Source organism: Anopheles cruzii, chromosome 2 (assembly GCF_943734635.1).
Source record: "Anopheles cruzii chromosome 2, idAnoCruzAS_RS32_06, whole genome shotgun sequence".
Classification (NCBI taxonomy): Eukaryota; Metazoa; Arthropoda; class Insecta; order Diptera; family Culicidae; genus Anopheles; species Anopheles cruzii.
Genome location: NC_069144.1, coordinates 5,845,165 through 5,868,798, shown reverse-complemented (window position 1 = coordinate 5,868,798; position 23,634 = coordinate 5,845,165). Strand labels below are relative to the sequence as shown.

Below are 23,634 nucleotides of genomic sequence, written 5' to 3'. Positions count from 1 at the left end.
TGTGCGAACGTAATGCCCCAGTTCGAGACACCCGTCAGCGACGACGAGCTGAAGAGCGAGCTGTCGGACGACAAGACGGTGAAGCTGACGGCCGAGGAGCTGAAACTGTTCGAAGCCGTCAAAGAGAAGGAAGAGGAGAGCGAACAACCCAAAGAGCAAGCAACGGTCAACGGTCAACAACCAGCGCAACCGAGTGCTGCAGAAGCCACGCAGGTTGCTAAAGTGGCGGCCGCTGCGGTGCTGCCACCGAAGGTTGGCCCCAAAGCACCCGCCACAGCCGCCGTCGGCGTTCCCGCGGAAGAAGGTCCGTCATCCGCCGGTAATTCTGCCATGTCTTCCAACACGCCTTCACCTGCAATAATGGGTATACGAAACGGGTCAACCACGGCACCAGCCGCCAGCGACGGGGGCCAAGCCGGTGTGACCAAGATGGAGGAGGACGATAACAGCGACACGGAGGCGCTGAAGGATGCGCTCGGTTTACCGAACGATCTGATGGAGGAAGACTTTGTTAGTCAAATCATGAACGCTGACGATGAGCTTACCAAAACGTCCGGGGTCGCATTCGACGAGCTGACGGGCGACGCGGAGTTGAGCGATACGCTCGGGAAGTCGTCCAAGGACGAGCTGGTGGACATTCTTAGCCCACACTTCGATCTCACCAACCTGGGTCAGATGGACAGCAACGCGGTGGAGGAAATTTTCAAAACGGTACTCACCACCGACGAATCACAGGTAATCCGGGGCGTGGAATGGAGCGGAATCGTGCCGTGGCTGACCACTTCGCGTTCTATTTTTAGGAATCTCAAGAATCGATGATGGCCGGTTCCATGACACCGTACACATCCAACACATCGACACCATCGCACACGGTGGACGTGAGCAAGAAAGCCGTCAACACACGGTACATCACGGCCAGTGCTCAGCACATGGTGGTACAACAACAACAGCAACAGCAACCACAGCTCCAGCAGCCACAAATACACCCATCGCAGCTCCAGCAACAGGTCCGGGTCCAGCAGCAACCGCAACCGATGCCCGAGCAACGTGCACAAACCACGATGATGCCTCAAACCCTGCAAACGGTGCCGAATCAAGGCCCATTGCAGCAGGCACCCGGCGGATTGGGAATGCAACCGAATCCGATGGCACCGATGGTGGTCAACAGCATGGCGCCACACATTCCACAACCAATGGTCGGACAAATGATGCAACAACCACAACAACAGCAGCACCAGCAAGGACCGGGGCAAACCGGGACGATCGGTGGCCTTATGCAAACCACCGTTATGGCCGGCCAGACTGGTTTGATCGCTGGCGTATCATCGCCCCAGCAAACGATGGCCGGTGCTTTTCCACTGATGCCATCACAGCAACAGCAGCAGCAGCAACAGCAATTGCCGCTCGCTATTGGTTCGGTGGTCGATCTGAACCAACAGCAGCAGCAGCAGCACATGAACCGAGGGTACTATTCCAATGACATGCATTCGCACAGCAGGTAGGAATGGAGGGTGGCGATGCTGCGAGAATGATCGCTTGACCGTGTGTGCGTTCAATGGCTACTCTAGTGTGCAACACACCCATAGTAGTGTTCCCATGCCAACACCGCCATTCGCCAATCGCATCGTAACTCTACTCTCCCGAAAGGAGGGTTTGTTTTTTGAAACAATGTCACTCATTTGGCCCCTCCGCTCTACCCCGTTTGGTGCATGTCACATTTTCACGCGCACGTTTTGTTTTTCCGGCACCAGAAATCCGGCCAATCCCACAAACAAGCTACCATTTTCACCTCCATTCCTAACCTCTCACGAAACACGTATACTGTTTGACCGTACTTTAGCCTACTGCGCTTGTCCTGTGTTGTTTGATCATCATTGCTTACGGTTTCCTTTACCCCGCCCCAGCCCTCTGATGAGCGGATACACGGATCTCGGCCAGTGCCAGTCACCGGTGGGTGCCACATCACAGCCACAACAAGTTCAGCCGCCGGTGGGCCAGTGGCAGAACGCCAACGTGCAGCTGGTTGGCGGACCGCCCGATACCACGCAGGGCACCGGAACGATCCAGCGCCCCGGCGGAGGAGTGGTCGGTGGCGAGATGATTACGCTGGACGAAACGAACGTGAAGAGTGCACAAAAGTTGTCCGAGAAAATGCGCAAGGATGAAAGTGAGTGCAAGCGAACCCGTGCGACGAGAACGTAGGGCGGCACCGATACCCCCTTCGGTGGGTGCGTGGACAATGTTCAATAATGTTGTGGTCTTTTCTTGTCTCTCCTGCTCTTCGGTGGTTTTGCAGTGCTTGGTGATATGGCAACCATTTCGTCGGTTTTGTACTGCAACATGCGGCACCCCGAGCTGAAGGGGGAATATCCGAACTGGAACGAGCGGTGGAAGCAAATCAGCAAGCGCTGGCGTCTGCTGTCGAACGAGGAAAAGCAACCGTTCCTGCAGCAGGCCCGCGACAATCGGTCCGCCAGCAAGATGAAGAAAACCCAGCAGGTATTTACCCGCCGTGGGACCCGCTTCGGTGTTCCGCACACGGTTACTTCGATTTGTTTTAAATTATTTTTCCGTTTTGGAACAAACTGCCCGCAACAGCTGATGTGTCATTTTTGAACATTTTCTTTGGTTCGTTCACTTACTTTCTACAATCAGATATCAATCAAACAACAATGTCCTATTCTTTATTACATTTCGCATTTCGCAAAACGCAGTTGATCAGAGAGTTTACTTGAGCGAAAACACGACTTTGAGGCGACTTTCACTCCAAATGGTGAATGGTGGCCAGGAGCTTAGTTTCCGAAACCGTCTGCATGTTTCACTCTCTCGCGGGGCGACAAAAGAAAACGGAACAACCGTACACTGGAGCACTTTCTCGCCCTAGGAAGCGATTAATTGACTTTTGGTCCCCGTTTAGTCATTTATTAAAACCCGGCGCGGATCTAGGGAGTTTCACACTTGCCTTCACAGCTTCCTTTGATTCCAATTTTGAATTCTAGTTGCGGAAAGTCTTCAATGTATGCTGCCCTTTGTGCGTTTTGACCAACTATCTCCCTTTCACCATTTCACTTCTATTAAAAATCATATTCATACAACCATTATTACCGGTATATAAATAGCTAGTTCCATTCGTGTTGTGTGACTAACATTCGATTGAACTGACACTCACCGTCGTTTCGTACACACCGCTCCGTCCCCCTGTGGTTGTTTAGTTTCGCGCATCAATCATCCATTAGGGGGTAGAACAGCTGGCCCATTAAATGTGACACACTGTTTAGTTACTTCCTGTATTCCGGGTATTCGTCCCTCTGTGCCTCTCTCTCTCTCTAGTATCATTCCTTTTTTTACTCATCGCCACCGAATCATTCATCGGCATTTACCGTCACCCGTCACCAACCGTAGGTCACCAAACGTACCATCAAACGTCTTATGTGTGCTCTAGTGATCGAAAAGATCGGTCCATCAAATTCGTCTTTCGTGGAGAAAGGATCGAAAGGATCGACTCTCACCGTTTTGTTACCGTATAGAGTTGTACAGTTGGTTAACGAAACCAAACGCCTGATAACTTTGGCCCTAAAGTATGATTTAAGGTCCCCTTCTTTTACGTTACTCGATTGATGCAACCTCACTCACTCTCTATCTACTCGAATGCACCTTTGTGTCCTTTCTGTTCTGTTCTGTTCTATTCTGTTCTGTTCTGTTCTTTTTGTTGTTTGTTTGTTTCGGGCGATCGTCCGCACGTCCGTTTGTTCGTTCGTGCGTGCGTTCGTTACCCGTTGTTGTATGTTTGTTGGTTTTTTGCTCAAAAACTCATTCAAGTGAATAGAAACAAACGGTTATGGTTCATATATTTGCAACACTTCCCCATCCCGAATCAATGCAGGTACCACAATTGTCACCCAAAGATGGCAATAGCAATAGTTCGGGTACGATGAACATTGTTGGTCCATCATCCGCATCTTCTCCTTCTTGCTCCTCATCATCGAACATATCGGGATCGCTAACCACGGAAACGGGTTCCATCTTAATCGGTTCCGATCAAACGGTGGCTGGAGGTTTGGTGCAGCATCATCTCGGCGTGCAGCAGCAACCTCAAGGCGGCACCCAGGGACAGCCGATGCAACAGCAGCAGCAGCAGCAGCACCAGACGCAGCAGCACCATCAACTGCACCAGCAACAGCAACACGGACATCAGCAGTTGCTGCACGGCAGCAACGCTACACTTCAGCCGCAGCTACTTGAGGTGCTAGGAAATTCTATGGATGATGGCAACAATAGCTTAGACGAGCTCGGGGCAGTCGCTTCCAATACTACTAACCATGTTTTTAGTGCCATTCGCGATAGTAACACTACGCCTTCTTCTTCTAACGATACTAACACGAATGCATCAGTAGATTCCGTTACTGGTGACGGTAGTAAACCACAGACAGCAACACTCTCCACCACCAACACTCACAACAACAATCATAAAGAGACACTCAAAAACCACACCACGCTCCTCATCACTACCGGTAGCGGCGGTGGCAATCAAACCTCAAACAGACACATTTCCACCGGCGATGCTGGCAACCCGTGTGTCCTCAATCCGCTGCTCTCGCTGAGCGATAATGCCACGTCCAATTTGATCGTACGGCCACCGAGCGTCAACGTAACGGAGCAATCCGAAGGGAGCGTGGAACCGTCGTTGGCATCTCCTGCGGCGTCCACCGGCTCGACGAACATCGGTCCGGGAGGCACGAAAGCGAACCTTGTAGTCGCGGCCAACATAGCCAACACGTTCATCAATCTCTCCAGTCTGACCGCACTGGGGCCTCCCACTTCGGCTGGGGCCTCACCGCAGCACCAGCAGCAACAGCAACCCCAACAGCAACCGCCGCCGCTACCCCAAACGGCCACCCAAAGACAGGCGTTTCCGGTGCAGGGGCTGGTCCCGGAACCAAGTGGCGGAAACATCAACGTGGTCGTTAACCAGCAATCGTTGCCGACACCGACACACGTCATGAAAACGCTAGCGATCGGTAACAGCCGGACCAATATATTCGTCCCCAATGTGATCGCTACCGGGATGGCTTCGCCCCACTTTACGGTGCACCACCATCACCACCAGTTCGGAGGCTTACGGAGCGGCCCGGCACCGAACGTAACCGTGAATCGAAACGGAAACTTTAACACCAACTCCAGTGCGGTGCTGCGGCCGGGGTACGCTCACATTCGGCCCACGTTTCTGCAGCAAGGCTTCAACATCATTAGCAATGGCGGTGGCGGTGCCGGAGTCGGCGGGGCCGGCGGGGCAATCCAGTCCCCCATATTGGCCGCATCGTTGCAAACGATCAACAAAATTGCCGCCCAGCAGCAGCAAGCCCAGCAGGCCCAGGCGGCAGCGGCGGCGGCCAAGCAGGTGCGGTCAGTGCCGAACGTAAGCAAAATCATTAACGTGGGTCCAGATGGGTCGCAGAAGATACTGCTGACGACGGCCACTAGTGGCGCGCTGTTAGCGCAAGGACACCAAAGCCCACAACGGCCCAGAACCCCCGGCACGATGCCAATGACGATGCACGTAAGCGACCAACAACAGATACGGGTGCTAACGCCGTGCGACTTTGGTTCCCCGGCTGGCAACGGAGCCGGCACGGCACCATCCGCGGCGACCGATGGTTTCAACCATGTTCCTGCAATACCCAACAGTCCCAGGGATGGCTACTCCGCGACCAGTAGTGGTGCAACCGTTACGGATAGTGCCGCCGCCGCCGCCGCCAGTACAAACTTTCTCGGTCTAACCAATAGTGATCTGCTGTTCGATCATGCTGCGGCTGCGCCTTCATTATCATCCGATAGGGTCACTGCCACCATCATCGTCGCCACCACCACCACCACTACCACTAATCCCACCACCATAATAGCCACCAACACCATCACCAACACCACCAATACTACGCCCTGTTTGTTAGGTGCTACTAGTACTGTGACTACTATTGTTTCTTCTTCCACCAACACCACCACTACTACCATCACAAGTACTACCACAGCTAGTAGTAATGCTAGTACCCAATCTGCTCCTACTACTACTACTACCAACACCACCACCACCACCACTTCTACTACTACTACTACTACTACTAGTACCGCACCCGAAATGGTGAGAATCTTAAAAGATAGAAAACGTAAAAAAATGAATTTACCATTTTTTTATCTGCCTACTTTTTTGGTTTTTCTGATTTTTTGATTGATTGATTGTATTTTAGATGATTGATTTGTCGATCTTCTTCTTTGTTGCTCATGTGTTTTTTACTTTGTTCTTTTGTTGTTACTCGTTACACCTCGGCTCTCAATGTAATATGTAACCCGTTTTCCAAGTTTGCTCCGTTTTTTCCGGCTTCTACTTTAAAGCAGAGTTTTGACTGTAGCCTTCTTTTTAGATTTTCTTGCAGCAACAGTAAAGAATGGTAATCGTAAGTTTGTTTTGCGTTTTTGGTGAAGCAATTGCGACTGTCATGTCGGCTGACTGGCTGCGGTTTTAGAGTCCGTTCTACTCAGTAGGCTATGAATTGGCTGCGCGTTGATACAGTGTTTCTTCGAAATACTTCTAAACGCGCATTCAGTTCAGAAGGCTCCCCTTTTGCAATTGAACAGCTTCGACTCATTTTTTTGCGTTTCATATCTTTTAAATGGATTTTGTCATTTGCATGACTTGACTGTACCGGTTTTTGAAGTGGCCCCCGGGTCCGGGAGTCTCTTAAAAAGCCTTTCTCTCACGAAGTGATCGTTGGTTGCCGCCGAACCAAGAAAAGCGGGAGAAATCACCGAAGAGCTTTCTTCGCAACCCGAGTCTCCAACAGAATAGTGCATTAATTAGTAAATATTAGTTAGCGTTGTTAGCGGTTGGTTCATTCATTTTCGTAGCTTTCTTTTCTGTAGCATGGTGTTTTCCCATTTGTGGCTTGGTTTGTAAATTAATGTTGCTCCTGACGATTCGTTCTCCTTTATCTCTTCTCATTAATCCGAAGGATAGCGATAGTTACTGATACGGATTACGCCTTTATCTGCCTGCTCTCTGGTGAAATTTGATTTCTATGTGTTAATCATCATTTGTTGATCGTTCTGAATTTACGCTGACCGTTTATGTCTTTTGTTCTCAATCGTCGACGAAATTTTGTATACAAAAAACCCCCTGCAGATGTATGATATGTAGCAAAACAGCATAACATTTCCTGCCCATCGTTTGTTCATCGAAAGTAAAGTAAATTTAGAATTGATAGAAAAATGCACATCACCTACCTTCGCACCGTCTGCGCCACGTCAATGGGTCTAACGGAGGGCAAGGGTTGTGATGTTTTTGGCTTTAAAATGGAAAGAAAGCTGGGCGCTCCTCACAAAAGTTCTATAGGCATAGGTGTTTGGAAATTTCTGTCGACCGTCGTTTTCCTTTATTCTACGTTTTAATACATTGGAGAATGTTTAAAGTGTTAACGCTTTCATTAATGGGTAGACTTTGATTCAAAATTCAATAGCAACAAAACTCTATATACGATGGCATTGTTTAGCTATTATTTGTCTACCACTATCTCTCTCACTATCTCTCTCTCTCTCTCTAACGGTTATAATAGCTATAGTTGTTGTTTATTATTTGCTTCTTCTATTCGAACATGGCATTAAATATGGCACCTGCCAGGCGACACATAAAAGTAGACGTTTCTTTACAACTTGCTTTCTCTGTTTGTGTGTAAATTTTATCCCCCAGGATCAGGACAAGATAAATGCGCAGCAGAAAAGTATGCGCGAGGCGGAACAAGAACGCCAGTGGAAACAACTACAGCAACAGCGCGCCCGAGAGCAACAATCGCAACAACATTTGTTGCTCCCGGAGCAAAGGATGCAAGGTAATTGGTCTTGTTTTAGGAAGTCGTTCATTTTACTCAAACATAGTCACTGCTCTCTGCGCAGACCCAACAATGCAACTGCAAGTGACGACAGATGGTGGCCCCGGTATTGGACCTCTTGCGAGTCCTTCACCAAATTCGAGGGGACCCTTTGTTTCGCCGGTCAACAAAAACCGCCTGCCTGCCGGTGTGGTAGGCCCTATGGGAATGAATGCTCCATCCAGCCCGGTCGCAGGCAACTTCCAGCATCCCGGCATGCCGTCAGCCCGTGGCCTGCCAGTCCAGATGCAGCCACAGCAACCACAGCGCCAACTGCAACCAACGCCCGGTGCGGGTCGATTGCCGATGAGCCCATTTTCTCCACAATCGCAGCAACCGCAATCGCCGCATGACATACTGCCCGAATCGCCCGCAAGCCAGCACTCGGGCATGGATCCGTTTGTGCGGCCACCGTCGGAAGGTTTGTCGGACGGTTATGCCGTGCACCACTCGCCACAGACACCCCGCTCGATGGGCCACCAAAGTCCGGTAGCGGCAGCGAACCGAAGTCCCGCCTATTCGGGGCCACAGCTTAACGCCACGAACAGTAACGTTCCCACCGGGATCCGTGTCAATCCGATGGAATCAGGCTATGCCGGAGCTCCGGGTACACCGCGGCCACAGTTTGCGTCCAGCAGCACCTCGCGGCCGCTAGTTTACGCTCGACCGGGCGATCTTTTCGGTTCGATGCCCAACTCCCCGTTCACGTCGCCCCGGTCCGATGGCTTTGCCCAGTCGCCCCAGGAAGGCAATCGGCAGCTTCGCGATCTGCTGCAGAGGCAACAACTGCCAACGCCCAACAACAATGCGGTCTCCGGTGGCACAAGCGTTGGGTTGATGCAAACCGTCTCCCATCAATCGCCACAACAGCAGGTTCAGTCACCCGGCGGATTTATCGATGATGCACAGCAGCAACAGCAACAGCAACAAATGCAACAGCAACAGTTGCTGCAACAGCAACAGCTGCATCAACAGCAGCAAACTCAAATGCAACAACAACAACCATCATCTCAGATGCAACCACAGCAAACTGTGCTAATGCAGCCTCCCCCCTCGGGCGGTCAACCGCCGGCCACCCCAATGCCAATGAGTCCGACCGATATGGGCACGTTCCGGCAACCGTTGCCACCGAACATGATGGCTCGCCCTCGGATGCCGGGTTCGATGAATCGACCCGCTGGCGCTGGCGTCCTCGTCGGTACAGGAAACCAGCAGCAGATACTGGTGCGGCAGCAAATTGTCCGTGCGGCCGGTGGCGGCACCACAAACCAAATGGTTATCACCCAGCAAGGCTTGATGGCACAGCAACAATCGGCGCAGGTCCTGCGCCAACGAATGCAACTCGGCGCCACTGGTTCCACCGGAACGACCGTTCCCGATGGGGCACAGTTCATGACGGCCACTGGCCAGCTGGTGCATGGTCAACAGCAGATGATCAACCCGCAGCAGCAGCAGCAGCAACCGCAACAGCTGCTGACATCTTCGCAAACCGATCAGCAGAACATAGCGTTGTTGGCGCAACGATTAGCTGGCGAAGGTGAAGCTCACGTTCCTTCGGCAAACCTTGTCCGTGGTCCGCAAAACTCCCAGCAACAGCAGCAGCAACAGGGAACGGGGTCGTCGGCCGCCACTGGTCAGCATCCGGAAGGTCCGTCCGAAATTCCGGATAGCGTTAGCGCGGAGCTCGAAAAGCTCGAACAGGAGGATAACACGGGCATGGGAGAGGTCGAGGGTGTCGGTGACCTGCTCGGTGAACTCGGTGACGACGATGCCGAACTGTTGAACTCGTTGACGGCCGAAATGGGAGACCACTTCAACATCCTCGAGTACGCCGATCCCGAGCTTGACTCGACCGATGGTGAAAAGTCGAACCTTCTCGATACGCTGGACAGTCTGGACGATGAAGCGAAGGAATCGGATGCCAAGAGTAAACTGAAACATCACCCCGAACCCGGTGGCGACCGTCATGCCGGCGGTGGTGACGGGGGAGCAGCCGTGGAGCAAAATGCTGCAATGCAACCCGGAAACTTTGCGCCCGTACCGAACCAGCTAATGCAGCAACCGCATCAACAGTCCCAACAACTATCACAGCTTCAGCAACAATTTGGACAACCGCAACTAATCAACGCACCGGCACAGCAACAGCAGCTCCAGGTGAAAACGTCCGTTCGTCCGGGTATGATGAATCAACCGGCGATGCAAATGCACCCTCAAATGCAACCGCAGCAACAGGTATTCGATATCAGATATTCGGTAGTTGCTTCGGTGTTGTTTTAATTTGTTATTTATTTAAAATTTCCCGCTGTAAGGTTCAGCAACAAGGTATTTTGATGGGCACCGGTCCAATGGGCGTCGGGCCAAGGATGATGATCAAAGATGGCGCGGCTGTCGGTGTGGTTACCACCAACATGAAGGCTGGGTAATTTGGCAACGAGCGTTTGATTGACGCGTGCCCAACAGAAAAACTCACTGTGCATTCTTTTATTTTGTACAGATTCATCAATCAACAGCGCATGCAACAGCTGAAACAGTTGGGCACGGGTGGCCCCATGGTTCAAAATGTTATCCCGGGTCAACCGCAAGCGCGTGCGATCCAGCAAATGGGTGGCAATCGAATCATACAAACCGTCACCAATCTGCCCAACCAGCAGCAGCAACAACCGCAGCAGCAGCAGCCACAGCTTCCGAACCAATCACAGCTTGCTCTGCAGCATCAACAAGCGCAACTGCCACAACCGCAGCAGCAGCAGCAACAACAGCAGCCGAATGTTCCGGTGACCGTCGGAGGGCAACCACCGCCACCACCGTACCCGGAACCTCCGCCACCGTATCCTGGCAATCAAACGAACGCTGGTGGTGGACCCCTTACGAACAACCCGAATCAGGTAAGCTGTGAACGAAATATCAGCGCAATGTAAAGCCACTCAGAGGCCAATTCAATGAGTACTCGATTGGGGCGAAGAGCCAACATGCCCCCGAAGCGTTTGTTGAAAGTGTGGTTTGTTCAATCTAGTCTTCTTCTGCCCACTCTTGCAACGGAAAGGGCTAAGGCTTTTTGGTTTTCGTTTATCTAAAAATACAACCCAAGGTGAATTGAATACAAGGATTAGAATGTTGCCGAAGGGATTTACCGTTTTCACCCTAACTAATATGGTTTCGTTTCGTGGCAGGTTTGACGCTTTTGTTTCCATTTCATGTGCCCTCCTTCCGTTATTGACACTCTTTACGTTTGGTTTCTGTGCAACTGGCCTGATGCGCGCGTTCCGCTTTTATCGTTCCTTGTTTGTCGTTTCCCTGCTCTCACCTGTTACTATTACTCCTCTATTTTATTGCTGTTGGATGATCTTCTCATGTTTTCTTCTTCCTCGGATCGCCAGCATCAACCGTTTGCGCAATATTACAATAACTACTGTCCACCGGGTGCTACTCCTTCTTCGAGGCGATCGCTATTGCTTAAGGTGAGAGATCCACCAGCGCACCGACAACGGACCCCACCCCACCTTACGCTCTGTCTCTGCTGCTCTATCCTTGCACCGCGCCTGGCGCTACAACTGGCGATTACCTTTCTTCACATCCGTTTGGTTGGAAGGCGGACCCCGTTTTATCATCACCCTCACAGTATCGCGGCTCACCAACTCTGTGCTCGCTCGTGTTCGCTCTAGTCTCTCTTTACGCCTCAATTTATCTCTGAGCGACAATTTATCTTGTTTTTCTTTACACCGCGTAGATATTTGCACCCCAAAACAAGGGCCAATTAGTCTGTGCTACCTTCTGTTCGTTGTCTTTCCTTGCGTCACCACCTTTCACCCACGGAGGTTGCTTTTTATTCGTCGTTTTTTTTGTATATCCGCTACCAACGAGTGGTTTGCTGCTGCTTTTTATGTAAAGCCTTATCCTCTTCAGCAATATTCTTTCCTTATAAAGGATCCTTATGATTGACACTATCCTAGATCACTGCGGTTTGGTTTGGTTGTTCGGAAGCGTTGTTCATGTTCTGTGGTATTTAAAAGGAGTGATCTCAGCAAACTGCGCCCGAAAGTGTGGCGTCGTTCATCGTGTAGTGGCAGTAGAGAGCTTGAAAGTCTTCAAATTCACGCTAACGGGTACCTCTAAGTAGATGCAATTAGTTGCTAGTGCTACCTGTTGGTGCTACGAAACCAACCAAAAAGATAGCGTTTCTAGCTACCGTAACACAGTAAACCGTCCGTACGAATATAGTGTGTGTTTGGTGGAGTGTTGTGTGCATCACGACCAATAATCACTAACCGCCGTGCGACATTTTCATTGCTTAGGAACAACGGTTGCTGCTGGAGGATATGGTCGAGCAAGAAAAGCGCGAACAGGCGAACCAAATGCAACAGGTCAACGATCTTCCTCCACCGAGCCAGGGAATACTGAACGATCAGGTACGGGATCAGGCTCGGCGGTCTGCCACTGGGTGATCAATCTCATCCAAGTATGCCCTTTTCTTTGTAGGACTACGAACGATTGGTTAGCAACCAGCAGCAGCAGCTACAGGGAGGAATGGTGCGTGGTCCCCAGCAACCGGGTATGATGATAAACCAAGGGCAACAACCTCAACAGCAGCAGACCCTTGGCCCCAGCCAGCTGCAAATACAGGCACCGAACGGTGGCCAGTTTATGATGCAACAGCAACGAATGGTGACCGCTTCCCAGTGGCGACCGCAAACACCCGTGCAAACTACAAACGTCGGTGGAATGGCAATGATGGGTAACCAACAGCAGCAGCAGCAGCAGCAGACTCTTGTAACCACGGCAACGGGCGGCAGTGCGATGATGATGAGTCAGATGCCGAAGAACACCCAGGTCTCCCAGGGTGGGATGCCTTCCGTACCGCAAGCTACCGGCGGTCTGCCCACCATCGGATTGGTCCCCGGAAACACGTCGACCCTCGCAGCTGGTGATGCAGGGACCAGCAAAAGCATTCCACTGTTCCAGGCCAATTTGCAGCCGCAGCCAACGCAACCACCGGAAAAAATAGTGACCGACCAGGATCGGTTGGTGCAGATAAACTACGAAAACTGGCTGCAGCAGCAGAACACCGTGCTGTCCAATCAGCTAAAGTACTACGAAACGGAGATACTCAAGCTGCGGAAGGTGAAGAAGCAGTTAAACACCAAACAGCGCCACCAGCGAAAGCAGAGCAAAGAGCTGACCGAGGACGATGCGAAGGAACTGCAAAGGACGACGGCTGACCATACGGTCATTCAGAAGCAGCTGGAAAATGCTCGCCGACAGCAGCGTCAACACACGGTCATCCTGCAGGAGTACAACGCGAAGCACCAACAGTCGGCGAAATCGGCCACCGCCGGTGTCAGCCCATCCGTCGGTGGACCCGCCATCGGCAGTTCCCCGCTCTCGCAGTCTCTGATCGCGCCACAGTCACCCCTGATGGCCCCGTCACCCAGCAGCTCCCAGCCCGGTGGCGGTGCTTTCAACCACCACCAGCCACCGGTACAGTCTCCGCTCGGCAACGCCATCATGCAACCCAATCAGAGCCCGCTGCACTCGCCCAGTCCGCTCCTTTCGCACAGTCCCGGACCGGCCAGCGTCAACTCGGTGATGCAGAGCCCGGGAGGCAACCACACCAACTCGAACAGTGCCATGTCCCCGTACAGCACGATGCAACCGTCGCCACGCATCGGAACACCGCACTCGCAGATCGACGACAACCCTTTCAGCCCCGGTCCCGGCGGCGGCCCGTCCCCGTCGCCTTCGCTGCCCGGTCGGCTTACGTCGCCTGCACCGCGCATGACATCACCCCAGCACCGGATGGGTGGCCAGCAGCTGGTCAGTGGAGGCGGTCGCATGATCGCGAGTCCGGGCCATCAGTACACCCAGCAGGGCCTCATGATGCAAGGTTCGATGGTGCAGCTCAACGCCCAGCAGCAGCAACAACAACAGCAGCAAGCGCGCTTCGTACGGCCACAGATCATTCCGAACGATCCGAACGTGCGGATGCGGGTTGCGAACAGCATCCAACTGCAGCAACATCAGCAGCAGCAGCAACAGCAACAGCAACAGCAAATGCAGCAACAGCAGATGCAACACCAGCAAATGATGGCTTCCAACATTCGAATGCAACCGGGCGGCGGGAATGGCAACGGGGGCTACAATTCCCCGCTCGGTAGCCCGCAGCCGATCATGTCTCCGGGTGGCGGTGGCAACGCCATTGGCCAGCAGCAGATGATGGTCAATCAGCAGCAGCAACAGCAGCAACAGCAGGGCATGGGAATGCAGTTCATGCAGCAGCAACAACGCTTGCAGCAAATGCAGCAACAGCAACGCCAGCAGATGATGCAATCGCCCCAGCACCAGGCCACCGGCGGAGGGCAGATGCTGCAGCAACACCAGTCACCGCAACACCCGGCAGCTGGTGGACAGATGCTGCAGCAACACCAGTCACCGCAACACAGCACCGGCGGCAGCGGTGTACAGATGATGCAGCAACAACCGAATCAGCAGCAAATGCAAATGATGCAACAGCAGCAACAGATGCAACAAATGCATCAGATGCAACAGCAAATGAACTTTGCAAAGCAAAGTCCGGTCCACCAGCAACCTCCGTCGCCACTGTTGAGCCACGGTGGAGGCAACACCCCGACCTCATCGCCGATGCCTCAGAGCCCAATGCTTTACTACGGCCAACAGCAGCAGCAGCCACAACCGCAACAACAGCAACAACAACAGCAAATGATGCGTCAGCAATCGTTGCCGGATGGCAGCAACAACTACATCATCAGCAGCCCGGGTGGTGGCGGCGGCGGCGGAATGAACCATCCCTCGAATCCGATTCCGTTCGCTGGGACCGTTCGGTACGTGAAGCTTGGTTTACGTGGCGGTGCACCGATGTGGGGAAACGCCCGGGGCAACAAGCGCGCGAATCCGGTCCCCGCGCAGTTCCAGCAGCAACAGCAGCAGCTGTTGCAAAAGCAGCTTCAGCTGCAAAAGCAACAGCAAGCGGCACAAAGTGCGGCAGGCACCTCCGCGGGGGCTGCTGCCGTCCCACCGGAGGGCAGAAAGACCACCACCTTCATCCAGCATAACCGCAACCGCATAACGATTGTCCAGAAACCGGCCGGCGGGGCGGCGGCGGCACTATTGAAGCAGGCCAACGTGGCGCAACCCGCAACGGCGGTCAGTAGCAGCGTGGAGGAGATCGTCGTTATCGATAGCAGTCCGGACGAGAAGCAGCAGCGGTTGCTCGACTACGACGACGACAACGATAAGGCGCTGGTGAGTGCTGAGGTGTCGCTCAATTCCGTCGCCCAGCACGGTGCGGATGGCGACGAGACGATCATCGAGTCGCTCAGCAGCACTCCGGGTGGGTACGAGATCGTCGGCAGTCCGCTCGATTCGCAGATCGTATCGGGCGAGTACAACCTGTTCTCGGAGGACGTGGTGGAGTGCGTGGACAACGAGGATGGTGGCGTGGTGACGGCGACCAAGAAGGACAACCGCACGGTCACCGTGGAGCTGCTGAAGGATGTGACGGATGGGGGCAGCTTGAAGGAAAAACCACTGCTGGTCGGGTCGGAGATTGAGATTGTGGACAGCATCGACGACAGTAGCATCGCCTCGACGACGGAGGACTTTGAGGCCATGATCGACAGCCGGCCAGCGTCCGAAGGGGGCGGCAGTAGCAGCTCCACCGGGAGCGTCGTGCTGCTGGACGGTCAAGGTCAAGGTCCAACGCCCAAAGCCTCCAGCGACACGACGATCGTCCTACGGAAAGAGACCGATAAAACCACGGCCACGGCAGTGGCCACCGCATCGCCAACGGCGAAAGAAATTACCCTGGTGACGGTGCAGCAACAACAGCAGCAAAGTCCCAAAACACTCACCTACCCAACGGCACGGATCGCCATCCAGCAGTCGCTGATGCAGAACCGTCCGATCGTGGCCGCCGCCCACCAGCGGTTGGTGAAGGACGGGACGGAAACGTCCACCGCGAAGCTGTCGATCGGCAACACCACGATCTCGGTGCCGATACTGAAGAGCTTCCCGCTCACCACGGCCGCCACATCGCCCAAAACGACCGCCGAACAGCAGCATCATCACGCGAACATTAAAACTGGGGTCACGATCGCAACCGCCGCCGGGACGCATTCGAAAAAGATCATCACCTCGTCCGGGCTGTCGATCAGTAGCATGGCCAAAAATGCCGTTACCGGCGGCGGAGCTAGCTCTGGTGCCGGCGGTGCCGGTGGCGGCGGCGGTACGGTAATTTCCGTGGCGGGACAGAAAATAAACACCACCAGCATCGTGACGTTGTCCTCGCTGAACCTCAACCAGTCGGCGGCCCCGTTCATCACGAAAACCTTTGCGCGCCCCAGCGGCGGAGCCGTTACGATTCAGCAGCAGCAGCAGCAGAAGCAAATGGCACAGCAAATTGCGGGATCGCACATAAAAATTCAGCAACAGCAAGGAGGAGGAACCCAGTTGACAATCGGCGGCGGCGGCGGCGTGTCAGGAAATGGTGCCACGATCGCGGTCGCAGCGCCACACCACACCGGCCCCGAAGGCACCGGCAGCATCGTGGTGAAGGCTGCGAAATCGAAAGCCACGGCCGGATCGCCGAGTCTCAACTATGCGAAGCTTTCGTCGCTCACCGTATCGCAGGATGTGTCGCTGCCGACGAAAATCTTCCACGAAGATGACTCCATTTCACCCGACAGCTCGATCAGCCAGGAGGAGGACACCGTCGATCAGCTGCCGAGCGCCGATCCGACTCGTTCCGACTCGGTCGATGAGCCCTCGAAGCCAACGGTGGTAGTGGTGACCAACAGCAGCAGCAGCAGCAGCAGCAACAGTAGCGATGGTGGCCTTTCCAATGATTCTCTGCAGGACGGCACAACGACGACGATCAGTCTGAAGTCGAAGCAGGGGATCATCCCCGTGCACGTGATCGCGAAATCGCGTGAAAATTCCCGTAGCCCCACGATGACGACGGGTAGCGGCGGTAGCGGCAGTGCCAGCGGCTCGGCTAGCACCGTACAACGGATCGTGCCCCAGCTGTCGCCCCTGTCGCAACCGAACGAGCTGACGCAGAATGCGATGAACGTGTCCCAGCAGGTGCGCTCGATCATGTCGTCCATCAACAGCAGTGCCCCCGTATCGTCGTCGACTTCGTCCACGATCGTATCGTCCACCGTCGTGCCGGTGAGCTCGATGAGCGCCACGACCGTTCCGGGCAGCAACATATCGACCATCACGTTCGACACCGCGATGGGACTCCCGACGAAGGGTGACAACATGAGCAAAACCGAAACGATCGCCAGCATCCTGAAGACGGTGTCGGGAAAAACGATCCTCCCGGCTGCGGCCATCGCTAGCAATAGCTCCGGGGGCGGCCCGGCGAAAGCATTCTCCGAAGCGGGCGGTGCGCTCACGACGACCACAACGATCGCGTCGATTCCGAGCGGAACGAAACTGCAGCTGAGCCGAATTCCCGGTGGCCAAACGATCACCGGTGGCAACAGCAACATTTTGGTCGTGAAGCAAGTGCGTGCTTCCAACAAGGGCACCGGCCACGGGTCCCAGAAGCAACTGGTCGTGTTGACGCCCCAATCGCAACCGGGGGCCGCTGGAACGCAGCAGATCAAGATTCAAACCCAGCAACAGCAGCAGCCCCAGCTCGCGTCGGGCAACAGTAGTGTCATCATCCAAAGCCAACCGGTCGGTGGTGGGTTTGTGAAAATTTCCACCAACCCCAGCACCCTGGGTCCGGAGTCCGGTCTTGGCAAACCGACCTCGATCACCATCGAATCGTCACCTTCTTCCGGCGCTTCGGGCTCTCAATCTCAGCAGCAGCAGCCCCAGCCCCAGCAAATCATCTGCACCAATCAGGCCACCGGGCAAACAAGGATCGTCAATCTGGGCACGGTGGTGGCGACGTCGGGTGACGGCGGCGCGACCTCAGGCGTCGGCAGTGTGCTGGGTAAATCCATCATCATGAGCACGGGCCGCCAGGCGACGATTATAGCCACGACCAGTGCGGCAACGGTCAACAGCGTGTCGCCTTCGGTTGCCCCCACGACGAGCATCCTGAGTGCGACCCTTTCGCAGCCGCTCCTGAAAGCCGGGACGAGCGTGTCGGCGATCAGCACACTGCTCCAGAACCAGCTGGCGAATGCGTCCTCGTTTCGGCGCTCCAAGTCCACCGACGAGCCGCCCGTCCATCACGTGCACGGTCGCGAGAGTGCCTCCTCGCAGATCCTGAGCAAACGGCTCAGCCTGGAGGCGACGATCAAGGGTGAACCGATCGACAGTGCGTCGGACGACACGAACGTGAGCTCTTCATCGCCGGCGCTCGGAGGAAAATCGGAACCTGCACCCGGCAGCGGGTGTAAGTTCTCGACCATGCTGCCATCGGGACTCGGCACCGGCGGTGGCGGCGGCGGTGGCGCCGGCTCCAAGGCGGAAGACTCGCAGAATGTGCTACTAAAGCAGCTGCTTCAGAATACCGGCACCAATTCCGTACCATCGCCGGCACCGTCCCCGATCGGTCGCGCCGTTCCCGGGTTGATTACGAACCAGCGGGCACCGAGTTTGGGTGTGGTCAGCTCACTGGAAGCGCAGCTGGCACGGCCCATCATTCCACCGTCGGCCAATCCTCCGGCCATCCAGATTATCAGCACTCAGTCGATTGTTGCTGCGGCGGCTTCGGCCGCCGCCATCACAACCGCTTCGTCAGCGGCTCCACCGTCCTCCACCTCGACCCCATCGTCGTCCTCTTCGTCAATGGTCACAGCGACTACGGCGTCATCGCAGCAATCGGTGGCAGGATCAGCGCCGCCATCCTCCTCCGTTGTGAGTTCCGCTTCTGAGGCACCCAACGCCAACCAAAGTGCCCCGCCTGGCGGCAACGACTCGTCAAAGCCTAAGCTCATCTCGCGGGAAACCTCGTTCGTGTCGAAACCACCGGCCACCACCACCGGCATCCTGTCGGGCCATCCGACACCGAATTTGGCGGCCAACATGCTCGCGGCGACCATCAAAAAGGAGGAGATGCTCCAAGCGGCGGCAGCCGCGGCCACTTCCAGTTCGCCGCCGACACCGGTGGCACCGGCACCGGTCACGGTGAAGCTGGAATCGGGAACCATCACCGTGTCGCAACTGCAACCGTCACAGCCGAACGTTGTAGTGGTGCCCGTGACCACGACCGTCACAAAAACATCGCGCGAATCGGCGCCACATCCGCAACAAAGTCAACCGACGATGATTCAGAGCAACAACAGCTCGGTGCAGGTGCAGCTGGTGCAAAGTGGTGCACCGGCCACCGGCGAGACAGCCACCGTGACGATCATCAAACGGGAGCAGCAGCTCTCCAACCGACAAACTCCGACACCTCCGACGACGACGATGAAAGCGACGATCGAAGAGCAGCGCCGTGTAACGCCGAGCCCGGGCAGCACGATCGAGCAGCAGCAAGCATCATCGCGTGTGCCAACGCCGACGCCTACACCACCACCCCCCGCGCAACCATCGCGGCCAGGGTCGGCTGAGATGAAAAAGCCAGCCGATCAGCCGACCCCGATCGGTGCTGGTGGTGGTTTGAAAGTAGCGACTCCACCGACGATCTCCAGCGCACCGCCATCCGTCACGCCGATGGGACCACCTCCTGTCACCGCCGCCGCCGCATCGTTCTCCGCTTCGCCGGCACCATCACAAACACCGCCGGCCATGAAATCGCCCTCCCCGTTCGAGGCAACAACTGGAGCAGGAACGGTGGCACCGATCACGATCAAAGAGGAACCCAAAGAGGAGCCCGCCGTGGCGGAGGTATCGACCAAGACGGCCGCCGAGCTGGCGATCGAGCTGAAGAAGAAGAAGCGTCGCGAGTATCAGAAAAACCGTCGCCAGCAGCAGATCCAGTCGAACAAGGAGAGCCACCACCATCACCATCACCACCACCACCAGCACGGCGGTGGCAGCGGTGGCCAGGCGAAGAAGAAACCGCGCAAATCGGTCAAGATTGAAGAGGACTACGACACGTGCATCGACAACCTGATGGGTCAGCTGCGGCAGCTACCGCCGATGCAGATCCTGGAACCGCAGCTCCCGCGGAACTACGGTGTGTGCCCGCTGTTCGGTACGAGCGATCTGTCCAAGTTTACGCTCCTGAAAGGGTACTCGATAGCGAGCGGCGATCTTGCGGGGGGCTACGGGAACGCCCAGCTTCCGTCGGTGGCCGATTTCTACAATACCCGGCCGTTCGGTGTGAAGGAGCCGCCACCGAAGCCGGCCCCCACTTCGACACAGCGTGGCTTCTACGATCAGGAGTTTCCGCCGATCAAGTTCGAAACGGAAGATCGCGGTGCCCACACAAGGTACGATTTCGTGCGGTACGATCGCGATCTCGACTCGCCCGACACGATCATCAGCACGTCCAGCCCGGAGTGCATCCGGTGGGACGCATCGCCGATCGGGTTTCCCGGGCTGCGGCTGATCAAAGAGGAAGACCCGGCGATGGAGGAACCGGACCAGGAAGCCGGCGTGTACGGCCGAATGTCACCGATCGTGCCGATTCTGACGCCCGTGCCGATACGGGCGCGCAAGGGTAACGCGCTCGTAACGCTCGGCTCCGACGCGCTCCGATCGGCGGGTGGTGCTGCGGACAGCAACAAGGAAAACGAAGGCGGCAGTGGGCAGCAAGGCAAGGATGGTGGCGGTGGCGGCTCGCTGGGCATAAAGTCACGGTTCGGGCCACCGAACCGGCTGCGGGACGGGAACAATGTGACCGTTACGCTGACGCTCACGTCGTCGGCGGCCGAAGACATTCTCGGTGTGCTGCGCGATCTGGCCAACATCCTGGAAATCGCCCCACCGACCGCGTTCCAGATCGTGGAACGAAGCGCAACCCCGACCAGCCAGATACTGGGCCTGTACCAGACGGAGGGCGGGGGCAAAGAGTGCGCCCCGATCGACATTCAGACGATCCTGAACGGGACGGCACGCTTCTGTCGGCACTGCGGCGTCGTCATACTGCGTAACATGATGGTCGCGAAGGCTGCCAAATTTCCGCTACTAACCGCCGGCCAGGAACTGGAGTCGGACGAGCTGTACTTTTGCACCATCCGGTGCTACCTCGGGTTTACGACGTCGTGCCGGACGAACATTCCCGATGACGAACGGGCGGCCGACGAGACGACGACGACCACGGTGACCGCCGATCGGTCGGTGGACGATAGCAACGGTGGTGCGGTGGTGGTAACGCCAACGACGGTCGAGATTAAGCGCGAGGTGCTCGATGACGGAGATTCGATGGAGATCACGGGCGGCAACGCGGACGAGATCGCACCGACTGCTGGTGATCGCAAGAAGAAACATTCCGATGACAGCGGTACGGACAAGGATCAACCGCCGGCCAAGCAGCTGAAGGGCGTGCGGTACAAAACGTTCGGTCCGCACTGTTTCCCGGTGCAGCGGTTGAAGAAACCGTCCGAGAAGGAGATCACGGAAACGCTGTTCCGCATGAACATCACGGTGACGCCGTCACCGAAGATGCCGGACGATACGCGGCGCTGCATCTTCTGCCACACGGTCGGCGACGGGGTGGCGGACGGGCCGTCGCGGTTGCTCAACTTCGACGTCGACAAGTGGGTGCACCTGAACTGTGCCCTCTGGTCGGACGGTGTGTACGAAACGGTGAACGGAGCGCTGATGAACCTCGAGAGTGCCCTCCAGCAGAGCCTCACGTCGGCCTGCGGGCTCTGCAACAACCTGGGCGCCACGATCAAGTGCTTCAAGACGCGCTGCACCAACGTGTACCACCTGAGCTGCGCCATGAAAGACGGGTGTGTGTTCTACAAGAACAAGAGCACCATGTGCGCGACGCACGCCCTGCGGACGGAGAAGGACTCGGAGCTGACGACGCTCAGCGTGCAGCGGCGGGTGTACGTCGATCGGGACGAGAGCCGCCAGGTGGCGTCCGTGATGCACCACTCCGAGTCGAACAATCTGCTGCGCGTTGGCAGCCTGATCTTTCTGAACGTGGGCCAACTGTTGCCGCACCAGCTGCAGAGCTTCCACACACCCAACTACATCTACCCGATCGGGTACAAAATTGTAAGTATAGACCCCGCGCCCCTTTTTCGCGCCTCCGTTCGCTTTAGTCAACTCCCCTCTTCCTCAGATCCGCTTCTACTGGTCGATGCGGAAACCGAACAAACGGTGCCGCTACATCTGCTCGATCGCGGACGTGAGCGGGCGGCCCGAGTTCCGCGTGCTGGTGCAGGAAGCGACCGAGGAGGACATCGAGCTGCGCGACGCCACCCCGAAAGCCGTCTGGCAGCGGATCCTCGAGCCGATGGCGTTGCTGCGTAAGAACTGTCAGATCGTGCAGCTCTTCCCGCGCTACGTCAGCGGCGAGGATCTGTTCGGGCTGACGGAACCGGCGGTGGTGCGGATCCTTGAGAGTTTGCCGGGCATCGAAACGCTCACCGACTACCGGTTCAAGTACGGGCGCAACCCGCTGCTGGAGCTCCCGCTGGCCATCAACCCGTCCGGTGCGGCACGGACCGAACCGAAGCTCAAGCACACGCTCTCGTGGAAGAAACCGCACACCCAGCGCACCGGATCGACCAGCCAGCGGCCCACGTTTGTGCCGACCAGCTCGCCGGCCGGAGAGGTGGCCTGTCCGTACAGCAAACAGTTTGTGCACTCGAAGAGCTCGCAGTACAAGAAAATGAAGCAAGAGTGGCGCAACAACGTGTTTCTGGCACGGTCCAAAATCCAGGGTCTCGGGCTGTACGCGGCCCGCGACCTCGAGAAGCACACGATGGTGATCGAGTACATCGGTGAGGTGATTCGCACCGAGGTGTCGGAGCTGCGCGAGAAGCAGTACGAAGCCAAGGTACGCGGTTCGTACGGGTTTTTAAGGCAAACGATGCATAATTCTTGCTCTCTTCCCCGCAGAACCGTGGCATCTACATGTTCCGGCTGGACGAGGAGCGCGTGGTCGACGCGACGCTGAGTGGCGGCCTGGCGCGCTACATCAACCACTCGTGCAATCCGAACTGCGTGACGGAGACGGTCGAGGTGGACCGCGAACTGCGCATCATCATCTTCGCCAAGCGGCGCATCAACCGCGGCGAGGAGCTGTCGTACGACTACAAGTTCGACATCGAGGACGATGCGCACAAGATTTCGTGCATGTGTGGGGCACCGAACTGTAAAAAGTGGATGAACTAAAGCGCCCGCCGAAGGGAGGTCAACGGATAAAGGCACATGATACGTGAGGTGTACCTTTTTGAACGGGGTAATTGGTTGCCACCGCACTCTCCGTAAGCATCTAGTAGACATTGGAAACATTACGAGGAAACGCGATCGATGCGCACTCTGCTGCTGCTGTGCTAGTGAACGAGTGATGGGAATGCGAATGACGGTACGATAAGTGAGTAGAACAATAAGTGATAGTGTTGATCAAGTGTTGTAGCCTGGAAGATGTACTTTAAATTGACTATGTTAAAGCAAAACGCATGTTAACGGATACAAATGGAACCTTTCCCCCGTATTGATAGGAAGAACCGGACCGCGAAAGCATTGAAAACATCTAAAGTATATACACACACACATTGTAAATCTATAGAGATATATACATCTATATATATATATAAAGAATATATATATTTTCGGACGATTATTTTAGTAGCATATTTTGCTATATACAAGATTAAGCGAACAAAGGAACAAG

General features: G+C 55.5%; 1 protein-coding gene across 1 annotated transcript; it reads left to right on the top strand.

Moving 5' to 3' along the window:
* Positions 1–12: 12 nt before the first annotated feature.
* Positions 13–23,259, top strand: LOC128276290 (uncharacterized). Its single transcript, XM_053014761.1, has 14 exons — positions 13–735; positions 801–1,498; positions 1,905–2,167; positions 2,297–2,499; positions 3,884–4,243; positions 7,739–7,877; positions 7,942–10,148; positions 10,226–10,335; positions 10,411–10,801; positions 12,209–12,322; positions 12,435–18,698; positions 18,825–22,007; positions 22,075–22,794; positions 22,857–23,259. The coding sequence occupies exons 1-14, from the start codon at positions 13–15 to the stop codon at positions 23,130–23,132; spliced, it is 15,651 nt and encodes a 5,216-aa protein (XP_052870721.1). The 3' UTR covers positions 23,133–23,259.
* The last annotated feature ends 375 nt before the right edge of the window (positions 23,260–23,634 follow it).

Bases quoted from the DNA above. Each gene is read 5' to 3' on its own strand.
- LOC128276290 (XM_053014761.1), top strand. From the start codon at position 13: ATGCCCCAGTTCGAGACACCCGTCAGCGACGACGAGCTGAAGAGCGAG. The intron at 2,168-2,296 runs GTGAGTGCAAGC...GTGGTTTTGCAG, and splicing joins GAAAATGCGCAAGGATGAAA to TGCTTGGTGATATGGCAACC. The intron at 22,795-22,856 runs GTACGCGGTTCG...TCTTCCCCGCAG, and splicing joins AGAAGCAGTACGAAGCCAAG to AACCGTGGCATCTACATGTT.